Raw genomic sequence first — 16,650 nt, 5'->3', positions numbered from 1 at the left:
CGGGAGCCAGGATTCCGTAATAAAACTTTACTCATACACAAATCTACAGCTTTTGAACAGTAAAAAGGAAGGCCCGCTGATGCCTAGAAAGAGGCCTGGAAGCAGCACTCAGGACACAGGGCAGCTCTGGCCATCAGGAGCGTGGTTACCGGCTCTGCTCAACTGTAAGACACACAGAGGGGAGGCCAGTGAGATGGGGAACAGGGGATCCTGTCTGGGCCCAGGCCCTCGGCCCGCCCGACACTTACTGTATGTGGAGATGTCGATTTCTTCAGGAAGTTCTGCCACGTTCACTTCAAACCTGTCCTGAACGTCATTAAGGATTTTGGCATCATTCTCGTCAGATACAAAAGTGATAGCCAGACCTTTGGTCCCAAAGCGACCTGCACGGGCCACCTGCAGGGTAACAGAAGCAGGGGGTCAGGCCACAGAGACATAGCCTGGGGATCCGATGACAAGCAGGGCCACATCCCCACTCACCCCCCCCCCCCCCCGGGAGAGGGACGTCAGGGAAGTGACACGTCTGTGGAACCACTCACTCGGTGGAGGTAGGTGTCCGAGTCCTCGGGCATGTCATAGTTGAAGACGATGTTGACTCGCTCAATGTCCATCCCTCGGCCAAACAGATTGGTGGCCACCAGGATTCGCCGCTGGAAGTCTTTAAACTGCTGATAGCGTGACAGACTGGATGCAGGAGGAACAAGAGGCGGCCATCAGACACAGGGTTCCTGAGCGGCACTCCCCACGCGGTGCCTGCCTGGGCCTCTGAGGGCGGCACGCACTCACCGCTCCTCCTGGGCCATGCCCCTGTGGATAGCAATGGCCGGGAAGTTCTGCTCCACGAGGAGCTGGGCCAGGGCCATGCAGCGCTGCACTGACTTCACGAAGATCACCACCTGCGAGGGAGGGAGGCAGGAAGCAGCAGTCAGAGTCAGAGCGCCCCCTCCCCCGCACCATCCTCACAAAGACCCAGAACCCCAGGAAGGGCCACACAGTGTCACCTGGTTAAACTCCAACACGTCCAAGAGATCAAAGAGTTTGCGGTTCTTCTCACTGTCCTTGAGCTTGACGTAATACTGTTGCAATCCATGCAGTGTGAGCTTGGTTTCATCGTCTACAAACACCTCCATGGGCTGTGCAGGAAGGGGCAGGCAGGGCTTACTTCCGGGCATCTGCCTGCCCAGAACGTCCTAGCGAAGGACTCCATGCTGTGATGCTTCCCGGAGGGCGGGCTGTCTCCCAGTAAACGCCTCTCTCCCAACAGCTGACCTAAGCCCTGGTCTGACTCAGGTATAGACCAAGCTCAGCTCCCAGTCTGACAAGACACAGGGGGGAAAGCAGGCCCCTGGGCCTCCCAGCATTCTCGTGCAGTGAGGGAAGGGTGGGTGTCCTGGAGCAGCAATAGCTCAGGCCCTAGAACCCAGCAGGGCCAAAGCTGTCAGTCCCAGCCCACTCACGTCTTGCATGAACTTCCTGCAGACAGGCCTGATCTCCTTGCTCAGGGTGGCGCTGAACATCATGCACTGCTTCTCGTGGGGTGTCAGACGGAAGATCTCCTGCACATCCCGCCGCATGTCTGGGTGGGGAGGACAACAAACAGGTGCGCATGAGTGCCTGGCAGACCACGACCCCCACCCGAGACCAGCCCCAGCTCCTCCCAACCTGTGCCAGGGAGCCGTTAGCGCCTTGACGAGGGCGGTGTGAGCCGAGGAGTGGAGGGAGGGGTGAGTCCCAGGTGCCTGAGGGGCTGGACTCGGGGCGAGCACAGGCGCGAGAGGAGCTGCCATCCACTTACACGCTGCCAGAGCGGAGCAGCCGTGCCAGCGCGCCTCGAGCCACGCTTCAGGGAGGGGAGCCTGAGGCAGAGACAGCCGCTGGGGTGAGAGCTGCAGCCGCCTCCCAGGACACAAGCCCCATCTCCCACCGGCCCTGGCAGGGCTCACTGAGGGCAGGCAGGGGGCTAGAACTAACTCAGTAGGCGGCGAGGCCACCCCATTCCAAGGGCTAATACGTACACAGGCCCGGACACGGCTCGTTTGGGCCCTATGGCCCCACTCAGCTTGGGCTCAGAAGCAGCAGGTCACTCTGCCAATGCTAGAACTTTCCCTAAAATCATGTATAGAAAACCTGTGTGCCAGCTACCCACCTGACCCCTCTCTGAGGCAACCTTTGGCCTATCCTGTCAGGGCCCACCTGGCTCTGCAGTCTGGGGGGCTAGGAGGGCTGTGAGGGTGGGGAGGGTGCGGCTGGGTGGGCCTCCGGCAGCTCCCATACCCAAAGAGGACACTCACCCAGCTGCTCCAGCATCTTGTCACACTCGTCCAGCACGAAGTGCTTCACGTTCTTCAGGTTCAGGCTCCTGTTCCGCACTAGTGCCAGGATCCGGCCTGGTGTCCCCACTACGACATGGGGACAGTTCTTCTTCAATACCTCTTCATCCTTCTTGATGGAAAGGCCCCCAAAGAACACGGACACCTACGTGGGTGGAGAGAAAGTTGCTTTTGCCTGTCTAAACACTGAAGGCTCACACCCACTCCAAGCTGATGGCCACCCAGCCTGTAGCCCTACCAGCTTCTGCTCCAGCGGCCCCCTAACCTCCTCCCCCGGCCCCCCCGCCCCGGCCTAGAGCCTGAGAGCCTGGCCATGACTCCAGTGGAAAGCAGCCCCATGGCTGGGACCAGCACAGGCCTCTGGGGGCCATGCATAATTCATCAGACTTTTAAGGAACATAAACCACCGCAAACCTCAAAGGCAGCCTCTGCAGCCAAGCTTGGTAAACACTGGCTGGGCGAGAGCTGGGACAGCGAGGCTGCAGAAGACCATGCAGCACGCCCAGCCTGGCCTGAGGAGACTTACCTTGACACTGGGCATGTACTTGGAGAAGCGTTCGTACTCTTTGCTGATCTGGAAGGCGAGCTCCCGCGTATGGCACATGACCAGGACTGTCACCTGCAGGGCAGGTGGAAGAGAAACACTCAAGTCAGTGTCCTAAGTCCTGCCCCAGCCCCAGCCCACACCAGTGCTCTCCCATGGGGGCCCATGTCCCTCAAGGGTGCCTGCCAGACTGCTCCCCACACCTCCTGCCACTGGAAGGTCCGGTCCAGATGCTCCACCTTCTCCCCACCCTTCACCTGCCATTCACTCCCTGTGTCCCTTCAGCTAATGAGGACTGTCTCCCGCTGCCGGGATCCACAGGGAGACCTAGCTGGTGAGGTAACCCATGCTAACAGATTCCTGAGAGTCTGCTCTCTGGCTGGCCCATGACCACCGAAGAAGGAGGCTGCTCCCGCCTTCATGCCCACGATGCCAAGTGCTGCGACCACACAGCCTCCCCGTGACTCTCCCTCTCCTTCAGTCGACCCTAAGGAAACCAGGGCTCGTGCACCCACACGCAGCCCACGGATGTGTGCCCCAGTATGACAAAAGCACAACACAGGAAGGCACCTCGATTCTCCAACAAAATTCATGTGTGAGGAAGTAACTGTCAGCAGCAACGGTAGTAACAAATCTTTATTCAGTATAATCTCACCTGAATAAACTTGTACAATCTAGAAAAGCACATGACAAATTAACAGCTGTACCTCTGGCAAGGAAAATCATGGGCCCTTTTCAGTTTTCCCTCTCAGGTGGTCATTTCTGGGGGGATTCTGTCACAACTAAGTACGGTACTTAATCTCAAAAGCCCACAAAGAGCACACAGGATCGGAAACGTTTAACACGGGGAGCGGCAGACACTGGCGCCTCAGGCAGCTCGGGCCCAACAGGGACGGCGCCCACCCACCTGTCCGTTTACTGGCTCGATCTGCTGCAGGGTGGCCAGCACGAAGACTGCCGTCTTGCCCATCCCAGACTTGGCCTGGCACAGGACGTCCATGCCCAGGATGGCTTGGGGAATACACTCGTGCTGGACTGAGGGAGAGAGCACGCATGAGCGACCAGAAACCGGATGCTCCCTGGGTGCAGGCTCCTCGCCAGGTGGCTGAGGAGACCACAGTGAGGGCGCGCAGAGGAGGCTCTTGGCAGGGAGAACCAGGGAGGCATACCCTCAGATGGATGCTCAAAGCCACAGTCCACTATGGCCCTCAGGAGCTCTGGCTTTAGCAGAAAGTCCCTGAAGCCAGAGCTGTGGATGGAAACATAGGAACCCTTGACGTCTTTCTTGGGGGGAGCAGGAGTGCTCTCTGGAGGAGCCTGGGGCTCTTCATCTTCCTCATAATCCAGAAGCTCATTTTCCACATCCTGTTCTGCCATGGTGCTGAGAACAGAGGAAGGAGAAGAGCTGAAGGAAGCGAATGAAAAAAACCCACCCATCGAGGGTCACTGAGGGAGAAGGCTGCCCAGCAGCTGCGGTCTGTTGTCACAGGTCCAAGAGGAGCAAGGCACTGGAGCCGTCTTACAAGCCGGCACAGAAAGGACCCAGATGATGAAGCTGATGGCCATCACTCTCTGACCCCTTTCCCTCATACCCTCCCCCCACCCCACACACTCCTGCAGAAAGTCCCACCAGCTCCACCTGGGAAGCACCTCCTAGCCTAGCCTGTCGTGGTCACACCCTGCCCTGCTGTAAGCCACCTCATCTTTCTCTGGGCTCCTGTCCCCCATGCCCACACATGCACACACCCCTCCACCTCCAGGGCCTCCCTCTGCTCTGAGTGAAATCCCCACACTTCCCTATGGTTCTCACATCCCTCCTCGTTGGCCCTTGCACACCTCATTCTACACTACCCCTTTCAAACCACTCCCAGCCTTGCCTGGCTGCTCAGACTCATCAAGCCCCTACCCCCAAGCTTTTGCAGCACATTGACACCACCAGGAAAACTCTAATGAGCCACCTCAGCCCACCTAACCTAAAGGAGCTCGCTCCCCACCACTGCCCAAGGAGTCCACCAGGCCTGCATGGGGTAGGACCCCTGAGACCAGAAGATGTGGCTGCCAGAATGCTGGAGAGACCTGAGTCTGTGAGAGAGCATAGTCTGCCCTGCCCCAGCTCCTCCCGCTATTTGTGGTCTGCACAGGGGAATAATTAAGTACTCTCATGAACAGGCCTCCCACTGGGCCCAGGCCAATAAAAATAGAGCTGAGATGGTAAACAGAATTAATACAAAGCTTGCTCACCTCCTGGCTTTATTTAATCCAATACAGCACCTACTGGGTGCAAGCTACAAGAGACCCAAAAGTGAGAATATGATTTTTTGTCCTCCCAACCCCACCCCAGCCTCCAAGTCTAGAGGGAGGAAGAGCTGAAGCAGTCACTCTTCTTCCTGAGCTGAATGTGGAGGGTCCTGGGCCCACTTTATGGCCCTCCCTCTCTCATTCTCTCCATGACTTCATCCAGCCCCAGGGCTTTAACCACCTCTGTGTGGGAGACCTCCCAAACTTCTGTCTCTATGCGGTGACAGCTCCCCTCAACAACAGCCTCTGTTACCCAGCTTCCTCGTCCACATCTCCCCTTGGAACCTGAACGCAAAATACCCAGAGCAAACCCTCTGTTTCTTCCTGCAGACCTGCTTCTGAAAAAAGGCAATTCCATTCTCTCAATGGCTCTTTCTCTCCCCCTGTCCAGTCAGCCAACAGGTCCCAATAGGACAATTAGGCCACTTCTTGCCCCTGCTACCTCACTGGTCCCAAGCTACCTTCACCTTTCTTTCTTTTTATATATTTACTTAAATAATCTCTACACCCAACGTGGGGCTCAAACTCTGGACCCCAAGATCAAGAGTCGCATGCTCTTCTGACTGAGCCAGCCAGGTGCCCCTTCACCGTTCTTTTTTAAAATTAGAACAGCTTTACTGAGATATTTACATGCTATACCATTCACCACTTAAAATGTACAACTCACTGGTTTTTAGTATTCTTAGTACAGTCAGAAATATGTGCAACGATCACTACAGTTGGAATGCATTACACATTTCACTTGGTCTTCAAAAAGACCATACCTTTCACCTATTATCCTCCCCATCCCAACCCCCTTGGCTACCGCTAACCTACTTTCTTTTCCATGAATTTGTTGTTTCAGACATCTCATAAATGGAATCATACAACATGTCACCATTCATCCAGCTTCTTTCACTTGGCATGTTTTGACACTGATCCACTTTGTGGTATGCATCAGTACCTCATTCCTTGTCATAGCTGAACATTCCCTTGCATGGCTATACCAGTTGATCCACTGTCAGTTGATGGATATTTGGGCACCATCACCTCTTGCTTGGATTATGCTAATAGTCTCCTCACTGGTCTCCCTGTTTTCCATCCCCCTCCATCTTCTCTCCCCACAACAGCCAGAAGGAGCCCATTAAAGCTACGTCAGAGAATGTCACCCCTCTGCTCAAAACCCTCCACAGGCTCCCACTGTGCTCTGAATAAAACTGAAAAGAGTCCTCACCATGACCTACCAGACCCTACACGAACTGACCCCCCCTCTACGCTCAAACCTCATCTCCTCCATCACCCTTACTCACTGGCCTTGCTGCTGTGCCTCAAACCTGCCTCAGCACCTCTGCACTTGCTGTTCCTGCTGCCCACAACGGTCACGAATCCCTCTGCTTTCTTCAGGACTCTTGCTCCGGAAGGGCATTTCTTGCAGGCCACAACTAAAAAAGCACCCTTTTTTTAGGTCATGCCTGTCAGCCCTTTTGCCCAGCCCAGAGCCTAAAACAGATAAGCACTCAACAGCAATGGCTGAATAAATAGAATCAGAATTGAGGCCTCAAGGCAGAGTTTAGGGGCTAGAGCAAGCATATACCCTTATCTGATTCTTGAAAAAAAAGTATTCGGAACAGGAAGGGGTTACTTCCCATGCAGCCAGGCCCTTGTGAGGAATGGAGAGCAAGACTGGCTGGTAGAAGTAGAGGCAGAGGACAAAGCTGGGAAAGCTGTTTAAGTCGAGGACATCCATACTTTGTTAAGCAATAAGGAATCGATGATTAAATTTTTGAGTTGAGTGACTCAATTGTCCCAGAGCAATTTACTCCAGAGTAGAAGATGAGTAGGGAATGAGACCAGCAACAGGGAAAACTAGTCACCAAGAGAGGATTAACCAGGGTGGGGGCGTTATGAGGGAAGAATAAGGTGGAACATTCAACAGGGCAGGGCTATCTCCTGGGTAATCTCTGGGCAGAGAAGAGCTAGAGTCACCTGCTCTGACCTTCAAACCTGAGCGACCAAGAGGAGATGATGCATTTAAAAGATACAGGTCAAAAGAAATCGTTTTGTTCTTATGGGGAGACAGATTCAGGGACAGCCTGAGTTTGAGGCACAAAATCTAAAGCTCAAAACAAATTAGAGGGGGCAAGGACTGCTGGGGTTTGTCCCACCCAGCGGGGGTGGCTGCGACGGCTGAGGCCCCAGGAGCAGATGAACTTGAAAGCTGACACCGGAAAAGTGACAATTCAGACACGCCCACGGGTACCCACTCACTCTCAAAGTGCCCCCAGGGAAGACTTCCACCTCGGAGTTTGCCTCTTGAGACATCTTTTTTGCTCTAAATCTCTGGAACCCCGAATCCCTTAAACGCAGAGCAAGAATATAACAGAGTGGGGGAGGGCAAGTCCCTGGGACCTGAAGAAGCCTGTCGCGTCTACAAGCTCGGGTTACTCCCACCGCAACCCCAGACCCTGGCGCCGCCCCACCCCCCCGAGTCCCTCCCCTAAACGGCCTAGGCGGTCTCCTCGGACAGACAGGCTTTCGCCCCAAGTCGGGTTCGACCTGTGGGCCGCCATGACAGCCTACTCCCGGAAGCGGGCATGCTCCCCGCGCGCCAACAGCCACCGCCCCCCTTTGCGCATGCGCTGTGGCGTTCAACGGCCACTGCCGCGCGCGGCGGACGCCCCAACCGCCCCGCCCCCCCTTGTCTCGCGCCCCCTCTTCTTCCTCCTCCCCTTAACCTCCGGCGTCTCCCCTCGCCCGCTCGCTCGCCCGCAGGTCCGAAGTCTCCGCACCGCGGCCCCGCGCCCCGGGCCCATCGCTCACCTGGTTCCCCGTTCGCCTCCGCGTGCTGCGAGGAGCGCCGTCCGACTGGGGTTACCGGTCGCGCGCCTCAACACGAGCTGCAGCGCTTCCTGCCTCCTACGTCGGCCTGCGGCTCTGCTCACTGGACTGCTGGCTTTTCATTCAAGAGAGGCGGAAGCGATGATTGGATCCTGCAAGAGGCGTCTGGAGGCTATTGGTGAAGAGAGGAAACAGGGCGTGCCTCATGCCTCAGGTTCATTGGTCAATCTAAAAGTAGGCGCCCTGGGCTAAGGCCGACGTGGGCCCGTGCGCTGTCACGTGATTGGCGGTTTGCCTTCGGTGGGCGTCGCCATATTTAGTACTGGCCGCCGAAGCCGGGGATGATTTGCCTTTGGCGAGTGTCTCGCCTTTATGTTACGTGGCTTCTACGTCTGGCATGGAATTCAGGGCCTTTGAAGTGGGCGTTAGCCCGCGGCCACTTGGTTCTCCAGGGTGGAGGCTCTGAAAGAGTCCTGAAAAGGATTGGGAGGTCGGAATGACTCCTGCGTGAAGAGGACAGTTTGCACCCGCCGTTGACGGTTCCCATTTGCTGAGAGTCTTGTCCTGGGGCAGACTCCGTGCTGGTGGCCATGCAGGTTCGGGCCACAAAACCCAAACCAGGATGTTTTAGTCATGAAACTTTTTTTTTTAATTTTACTTTTTCCTTCTATTACATTTTTCCAACCTTACCTGCCCACCCCCCCGGTACTTTACTGAGGTAAAGTTTATAGTAAAAAAAAAGGTCCACTGATTTTTGGAAAATTGGCAGCCAAGTGACAGTTGCCCAGTGAAGATGCAGAACATTTCCATGACCCCAGAAAGTTCTGTTGTGCCCCTCTCAGGTGAACCGCACCTCTTCCGCCTCACCAGGCAAAACACTATGTGGATTTCTGTAATTATGGATTAGTTCTGATCTTGAATTTCATAAAAACAGAATCATGCAATAGATTGCCTTTTGTATCTGGCTTCTTTGGCTCAACAAACTGTTTTTGAGATTTGTCCGCGTGCTGCATGTATCAGTAGTTCTTTTTCTTTGCTGAGTAGTAGTCCACGGTATAGCCACAATATAGCCAATGTAGTTTCTCCATTCACCCATTAATGGACATTTGGTTGTTCCAAGTGTTTGGCCACTATCAATGAAGCTTGTAGAAGTATTTTCATGAACCTAAGTTCACTTCTCTAGGGCAAATGCCAAGGAATGGAATGGTAGGCTGTAGGTCATTTGTGTGTTCAATTATAGTAGATCGTGACAGTTTTCCTAAGCTGATCTGCTTTACACTCCCACTAGGCACCCTGTGAAAGTCCCAGTTACTCCCACTCCTTGCGTATACCTGGTGTCATCCGTCTTTCTCAGCTGTGTTTTGATTTGGGGATTTGGGATGGTGGGGGGAAAGGGAGGAGAGATAAGCTGGTCAAACATGATAATCCTGCCACAGCATTCCAATCTCCCTAAGCCCCTGACACAGTTAAACCTTCCTCCACAGTTTTCCAGGGAAATTCTAGCCTTTCAATTTCATTTAGTGTAGGCTATCTTGGGGTCCATGTTCTAGACAACAAATTCAGAGCTGATACCACCAGAGGTACAACTTCAGTCAAAAAGCCCAATGAAGAGAAAGCAGTCAATTGAGAGGGAAGCTTTAAATAATAAAGGGTAGATATTGTAGGTAATAATTATACCATAATGCTTAGCACCTCCAGTGTGCCCAGCAGGGCCAGGATGAGGGTGAGGCATGCAAAATTTAAGGGGGCACCAAAAACTGTCATCCAAATAAATAATTTTAATACACTATTTTAAAATCAAAATTAACTTTTAAAATCTATGATGAACAAAATACCAAAATGTTAAGTAAAAACAGGATCAGTAACAGTGCTGCATGGAGTAAAGCCGTATTAGTGCCCGAGGCAAAAGGGAAAGATCAGGATTACTGATCCTGTCTTTATCTGGACTTTTTGCATTGATTTTGATTTCAAAAATTATTGCATTAAAGCACTGTGTGTCTTGATTTTTGGCACCCCCTTAAATGTTGTACCTGAAGCGAATGCCTCACTTTCCTCACCTAGTTCCCACCCTGGTGCTCAGTCTTGTTCTGAGAAAGCTAAGCTATCAACTGACTGAATCCCCCACCTGGAGCAGATTAGTGCATATATTAGCATATCCATTGTCAGGCGGGTGACCTGAGGTCCAGAGAGGGTTAGTTCCAGCCCCGTGGTCACACAGATGGCAGGGATCCAAGCCCAAGCCATCTCCCTCCATTAGACTTGGCTACATCCTACAAAGGTGGAGATAGAAGCCAAAGCCAGGTAACTTGGAAGCCCAGAGAAAACCTGTCCCTGGGGAAAGAGGAGGTGCCCCAGGAAAGCAGAGGAGAGGCAAGCTTGGAATAATTAAATCATCTGAGGTGAGTTACGGAGGAGACAGCCAAAGCCAGTTGAGTCCTGTTGACAAGTGTGAAAATTAATAAAGGGAAAGCTCACTAAAATAAAGTTGGGAGGCCAGAAGAGGGAGCTCTCTCACAATACCACTCCTTGTCAGCCCTTTACATTCTCACCTGGAAGCCTATACTTTTACTGCCCTAGCAGGAGGAGGAAAGATTTTTCTCCTGAGCCAGCAACAGCCCAGCCAATGAGAGACAGTCACGACTCAGCCAATGAGAGACAGTCACGACTCAGCCAATGAAAAGCCACTACACTTTGAGGGGCACCTGGCTGGCTCAGTGGGTGGAGCATGGAAACACTCCATCTCAGGGGTTGTGAGTTTGAGACCCGCATTGGGTACAGAGATTACTAAAAAAAAAAAAAAAAAAAGTCTTAAAAAAGAAAAAAAAAGAAAGAAATAAAAAGAAAGGAGGGAGAAAGAAAGAAAAAGAAAGAAAGAAAGAAAGAGGTGCCTGTGTGGCTCAATCGGTTAAGCCTCAGACTCTTGATTTTGGCTCAGGTCATGATCTCAGGGCCGTGAGCCCTGTGTCAGGCTCTGCGCTGGGCATGGAGCCCGCTTAAAATTCTCTCTCCCTCTGCCCCTCCCCCATCAAAAAAAAAAAAAAGCCCCTACACTTTGAACTCCCAATTTATTCCAATGGAATTTTGTTTATAATATCCCCTCCCAACTCCCTCTTTCCACTGTGAAAGTGCATTCTTCCATCTTGTACTCTGGACTTGCCTATGGTTTTGCCATAGCTTGCTTGTCACAAGTTAAAATTCTCTACTATTGCCAAATAAACCGATTTGCTGGTAAAATAACTGATGGTTTAAGGTTAACAAAATTCTGGGGAAACAGGAAAACACCCCAGCACACCCCCATCCATGCAGCCAGGGGGAGCTTCTACTATTCAGAAACAAAACACCAATTTTAAACCCGGAGATGATCAGAGCCTCCTAAAGTACATCCAACCACTCAAGATAAACAAATGTTAACTAACTTTGTCATATTGGCTTGATTCACTTCAGAATTATTTTAAGATATAAACTATCTTAAAGCGTACCCACTCGAAAGAAAGAAAGAAAGAAAGAAAGAAAGAAAGAAAGAAAGAAAGAGAACACCCACTCAAATGGCTAAAAAGAAAAAAAGTGACACAACCAACGGCTTGACCAAGAATTCTCATCCGCTGCTAGCAAGCATGTAGAATGGGGAAAATACTTTGGAAAATGATTTGGCAGTTTGTAATAACCAGGGTTTCTCAATCTTGGCACTACTGACACTTGGCCTGGCACATTCTTTGCGGTGGGGCTGTCCTGTGCATTGTAGGATGTTGAGCAGCATCCCTGGCCTCCCCCCAGTAGATGCCAGTAGGGGTGACAACTAAAAATGTCTCCGGACATTGCTAATGTCCCCCCTGGTGGAGGGGGCAAAATCACTCCAGATGAGATCTTTTGGGCTAAATATCATGACATCATGGCTAAGCAATCCTCCTAGGTATAGATCTAACAGTTAATGAAACACTTTTTGCCCACAAAAAGATATGAACAAGGAAAGTTCTTTCCATAATAATCCCAAGCTGGAAATAACCCAAATGTCCATCAACAAGTAAATGGGTAGGGGCACCTGGGTGGCTCAGTTGGTTAAGCATCTGTCTTCAGCTCAAGTCGTGATCCAGCGGTCCTGGGATCAAGTCCTACATTGGGCTCCCTGCTCAGCGGGGAGTCTCTTTCTCCCTCTCCCTCTGCCTCTCCCCCTTGCTCATGCTCTCTCTCTCTCACTCTCTCTCTTTTAAGTAAATAAATAAAATCTTAACAATCAAAAATTAAAAGACACACCTTATAGTTAAAATGGAAGTCACCTGTGTTCACTTTCCCACTTCCCCTCCACTCCCCCACTACAGAAACAACAACCTAAATAAAAAGAACTATACTGAACTGACCGCTTGTTCTGTGCTTTATAAGAATAATTCATGGGGCGCCTGGGTGGCTCAGTCATTGGGCGTCTGCCTTCAGCTCGGGTCGTGATCCCGGGGTCCTGGGATCGAGCCCCGCGTCGGGCTCCCTGCTCCGCGGGGAGCCTGCTTCTCCCTCTGCCACTCCCCCTGCTTGTGTTCCCTCTCTCGCTGTGTCTCTCTCTGTCAAATAAATGAAATCTTAAAAAAAAAAAAAGAATTAATTCATTTAAGCTCCCCAGCAATCCTATGAGGGCAGGTGCCACTCTGTCATCCCCTCTTACAGATGAAGAAACTGAAGCACAGAGCAGAGGAGTAACTTCCTCAGAATCTTACTGTTGGTATGTAGTGGTGCCAGGAGATGACCTCACTCTCCTCATCCAGGGTGCCAGGCACACCAGGAACACACTACTCCTGGAGTTTTTTAATAAACTTGATACATAGTGTCACTTTCTGTTTTCCAGTAATTGATATAAACAGTATCAAACTGTATCATTTTTTTTTCTACTTTTATTTATTTTTTTTTATCCCCCCTCAACCCAAAGTTTGTGAGTTTAGCTTTGTTGATACATTTAGCCTTTCTGGTATCAGATGAATATTTCTTTTTCTGGCCCCCAGCTGGCTGGTGGGAGACTTGGTTTGCAAAGAGCCTTTTGAGAAAGAATCCTCATTCAGTTCCTCCCCTGCTAAGAAGCCATCAGCGGCTTCCACCATTCTCAGGGTCAAGTTTGAACTCTGGGGAGGTGCTGGACCCCCTCCATCCCCGCCATCTGTGGCATGTGGAAACTGTCCCTACTCCAGGTTCATCAGCACTAAACACTCCAGCCATACCCCATGATGTCCTGTTTGTTCAACCACTTGTTCATCCAGCAGCTATTTATTCGAGCACCTTCCATGTGCTAGACACTGTTCTAGGAGCTGGGGACTCAGCAGTGAACAAGACAATGATCTCTGTTCTTAGAGAGCTGACATCCTGATTGAGACAGACAAGGAAGAAAATAGAGTAAAATCTATTAAAATTTGCAGGGAAGAGAAATGGAGCTATGTGAGGGGTAGAGTTTGGTAGCAGGCAGGGAGTACTCTCAGAAGGCATTTGAGCAAAGATGGAAATGAAGTGAAGAAAGAATGCCAAGATGAGAAGGAAAAACACTGCAGGCAGAGAGGAACAGCAAGTACAAAGGCCCTGAGGTAGTAATGGGCTTTTTTGAGGAGTGGTGAGGAGGCCAGAGTGGTGTGAATGAGGGGAGCAGAATGGAGATGAGGGGAAGAATCAGGACGTGCCAAATTCTCCCTCACCCACTTCTAGGGCTTTGCCCCTGTTGTTCCTTCAACCAGACACCCTATTCCTCTTTATCTACTTTGTGGTTTCCTAATTTGTCCTTAGTGCCAGCCCTTCTGCCTCTTCCACAGTGGGGCAGCTGCCTCCTTAAGGCATGGGTTGTCTTGGGATACCTTTCTCCTGACACCTCACACTGTGTCCACTCACACATTCTGCAAAGATTGAGTGAGTGTAGGCCAAATGTTGAGCAATTTCAGAGAGGAGTGACAGTTAAAATAAATAAAACAGGGCCATATTTATAATAAATATGATAGGGTATGGAAAGGTCTCTCAGAAGAGGTGACATTTAAACAGAGACCTAAATGATCAGAAAAGGCTAGCCTTGGGGAGATGGGATGGAAGGGCATTCCAGACCGGAAAACAGCCAGTGTAAAGGCCCTGTGGTTGGAAGTAAAGTGAGAATATTTGAGGAACAGAAGGAAGGCCAGTGTTGCTGGATGGGGATGAGGGGAGTAGAGGGGGATGCAGCTGGACAGGTGGGCAGAGGCCTGACAAGACTACCCTGTAGACCAGGTAAGGGGCAGGTGTTTTTCCTAAGACCTTCAGAGAACCAGGGACAGGTTAGAGTTTCCGAGGCCCCAAAGCAGACTGGAGAGGGGCCAGAGCAGCTGCAGGGAAGTGCCAGTGCAGTTACCATATTTAGTTGAGATTGCACAATGAGTCCTTGGTCTCCCTCTTTCAAGCCTGAGTGCGGCTCTGTTTCCAGTGCCACCAAAGTCCCCAGCGGGCATCGATAAATATCCACTGAATAAACGAATGTTGGAAGGTTGGAGTGAGAATTTGGCAGGGTTCCCCAGCTCCATCCAGGGAGGAGGGAGCCTGGGACCTGGCAGGCAGCAGAAAGCCCATCCCTGAACACAGTGGCCCAGTCCCTGGGCCAGCTTGGAGCCTAGCTTTGCCACATCCTCCCCACCTGTAACACAGATGGGCTGAAGAATTAGAAGAAGACAGGGCAAGGGCTATAAACACACCAGCTCCATAACTGGGGATTCTCCTCAGTTATAACTGAGGACACCTCACCCTGTGTCTACTCACTCATTCCACAAAACCTGAGTGAGCATAGGCCAAATGCTGGTCAATTTCAGAGGAGTGACAGTTTAAATAAAACAGGGCCATATTTTAAATAAATATGACAGCATAGAACAGTCTCTCAGAGAAGGTGACATTTATTTCTTTTTTAAAGATTTTATTTATTTGACAGAGAGAGAGACAGCGAGAGAGGGAACACAAGCAGGGGGAGTGGGAGAGGGAGAAGCAGGTTTCCCGCTGAGCAGGGAGCCTGATGCGGTGCTTGATCCCAGGACCCTGGGATCATGACCTGAGCCAAAGGTAGACGCTTAACGACTGAGCCACCCAGGCGCCCCAGAGAAGGTGACATTTAAATGGAGACCTAAATTATCCAAAAGTCTTGGGGAGATATGTGCCTCAGTTTCCTAAACTGTAAATTGGGAGCAAAAGAAATAACTCAAAGGGTTCTTTAATTCAAATGATAAATAATCGAGGGACAGCGAGGAGGCTGGTGTGGCTGGACGGAGTGAGCAAGGGGAAGATGTGAAAGCGAAGGTGAAGGAGGTAAATAGTGCAAGGCCTGTGGTCTTCCAGCAGGACTTTGGCTTCTGCTCTAAAGAAAGTGGGAGCCACGGAGGGATCTAGGCGGAGAAGGGACGTGACCTGACTCAGGTGTTCACAGGCATCCTTAGGCTGTTGTGGGGAAAATAAACTAGGAAGTAAAGATCGGAGCCCAGAGTCCCGGGAGGAGGCTACTGCGCTGGTCCAGGTGAGTGATGAGACCGGACCAGGTGGGGGCCTTTGAAGGGGTGAAAAGTGGGCGGATTCTGGATCGGTGTCATTCTCCTCCTCCTCCTCCTCCTCCTTTTTCTTTCTCTGTTAAAACCCTCCAAATAAGAAAAGGAAAAGAAAACATCGCGCCCTGGTCTCTAGGTAACCAAGGTTCCCGCAGCTCTCTGTGTTTTGGCTGGTCCCTGCAGGGCGCCCATGTTCAGGCTCAGTCGCCAGGGAGCGCTCCCCGCCCCGAGCCCCAGGGACCAAGGTTTGGCTCACTCACCGGATTTCCAAGGGAGTGCGGGTGGGCCAAGAGCCAAGCTGCACGCTCTAGAGACTCCACAGACCCTGGAGAAGCTCCGTAGAGGCTTCCACTCTCCTCCTCCGCTCGGGCAAGAGTCTGCATTTATGGAACGCCACCTGCATGCAACAGCTCTGAAGAAAAGGTCTGCATTGTACAACGGGGAAAATTGAGGCTGGGCGGCCACAGGATCCTTAGGGTCCACAGCGAGTCAGTGAAGGAGTCGGGATTCAAGCGATTTTCATAACAACGGCAATGACATTAAAAATGACAGCAGTTATCATTTATTGAGCGCTTACTGTGTTCTCAACAATTGGCATGCACGATCTCATTTAATTTTACCAACACCGAGGGGTGGGTGGGTAAAACCCGTTTCACAGATGAGGCGCTCTTAGGACTTTGGGGCTCCCCCAAGGCATGGGATGTTGGGATTTGAACCCAGATCTGTCCAGAGCTTGTCTCCAGGTAATGGGGGATCCTTCCCAGGAGACCTGAGCTTGCAAAGGAGAGGCGGGGGGATATGAATTGTTCTTGTTTTTAAAGGGGTTTCGGGAGGCCCAAAGGCCTCTGCCACTCCCCGCTTTAACGTGGTTCAGTCTTTTCTTCGGGTTCCCGCGCGCTCAGATGGGGGACCACTGGGCAGAGAGAGGATGCAGAACCAGGCAAAGGCGGGGAGGGCGGCGGGGGAGCAAACGCGGTGATTTCAGTCGCGGACGGGGAGAACCCTGCAGGCAAGACCCTGCAGCCCCGGGGGCCGCCGGGAGCCGCGCCCCCTCGGCCCCGCCCCCTCCCCCGGAGCCGACCTCGGTGGTCACGTGACCGGGCCCGGCGGCCGCTGGGGCCGGAGGGCGCGGCGCGCGGACGCGGCGGCC

At 51.9% G+C, this 16,650-nt stretch overlaps 1 protein-coding gene and 1 long non-coding RNA gene across 3 annotated transcripts; both read right to left on the bottom strand.

Moving 5' to 3' along the window:
• Nucleotides 1-12: 12 nt before the first annotated feature.
• On the bottom strand, nt 13-8,118 carry DDX39A (DExD-box helicase 39A). 2 transcript variants are annotated; one of them, XM_036066528.2, is made up of 11 exons: nt 7,972-8,118; nt 4,044-4,255; nt 3,782-3,909; nt 2,857-2,949; nt 2,292-2,475; nt 1,458-1,576; nt 1,002-1,133; nt 787-896; nt 540-684; nt 249-396; nt 13-162 (listed from the first exon to the last, which is right to left on the bottom strand). In XM_036066528.2, exons 2-11 carry the CDS (start codon nt 4,249-4,251, stop codon nt 146-148), a joined length of 1,284 nt encoding a protein of 427 aa, XP_035922421.1. In that variant the 5' UTR covers nt 4,252-4,255; nt 7,972-8,118; the 3' UTR covers nt 13-145. The 2 variants fall into 2 exon arrangements, with proteins under 2 accessions (XP_035922421.1, XP_077910597.1); XM_078054471.1 differs by lacking the exon at nt 7,972-8,118 and having other exon boundaries at nt 4,044-4,419.
• Nucleotides 8,119-14,843: 6,725 nt separating this feature from the next.
• LOC118519215 (uncharacterized) lies at nt 14,844-16,532 on the bottom strand. Its single transcript, XR_004909057.2, has 2 exons — nt 15,761-16,532; nt 14,844-15,590 (listed from the first exon to the last, which is right to left on the bottom strand). It is a non-coding gene; the product is annotated as an uncharacterized LOC118519215 (long non-coding RNA).
• Nucleotides 16,533-16,650: the final 118 nt, after the last annotated feature.

The sequence above is a fragment of the Halichoerus grypus genome, chromosome 1, assembly GCF_964656455.1.
Source record: "Halichoerus grypus chromosome 1, mHalGry1.hap1.1, whole genome shotgun sequence".
In the NCBI taxonomy this organism is placed as follows: domain Eukaryota; kingdom Metazoa; phylum Chordata; class Mammalia; order Carnivora; family Phocidae; genus Halichoerus; species Halichoerus grypus.
The sequence above is the reverse complement of the archived record's forward strand: the minus strand, read 5'-3'. Positions and strand labels throughout refer to the sequence as shown.

Excerpts from the sequence above, each read along its gene's own strand:
- DDX39A (XM_078054471.1), bottom strand. The coding sequence starts at position 4,311 with ATGGGTGGGTTTTTTTCATTCGCTTCCTTCAGCTCTTCTCCTTCCTCT. Across the intron at positions 3,910-4,043 it reads CTTTGAGCATCCATCTGAGG|TCCAGCACGAGTGTATTCCC; the intron begins GTATGCCTCCCT and ends TCTCTCCCTCAG. Across the intron at positions 2,476-2,856 it reads AGTACATGCCCAGTGTCAAG|GTGTCCGTGTTCTTTGGGGG; the intron begins GTAAGTCTCCTC and ends CCACCCACGTAG.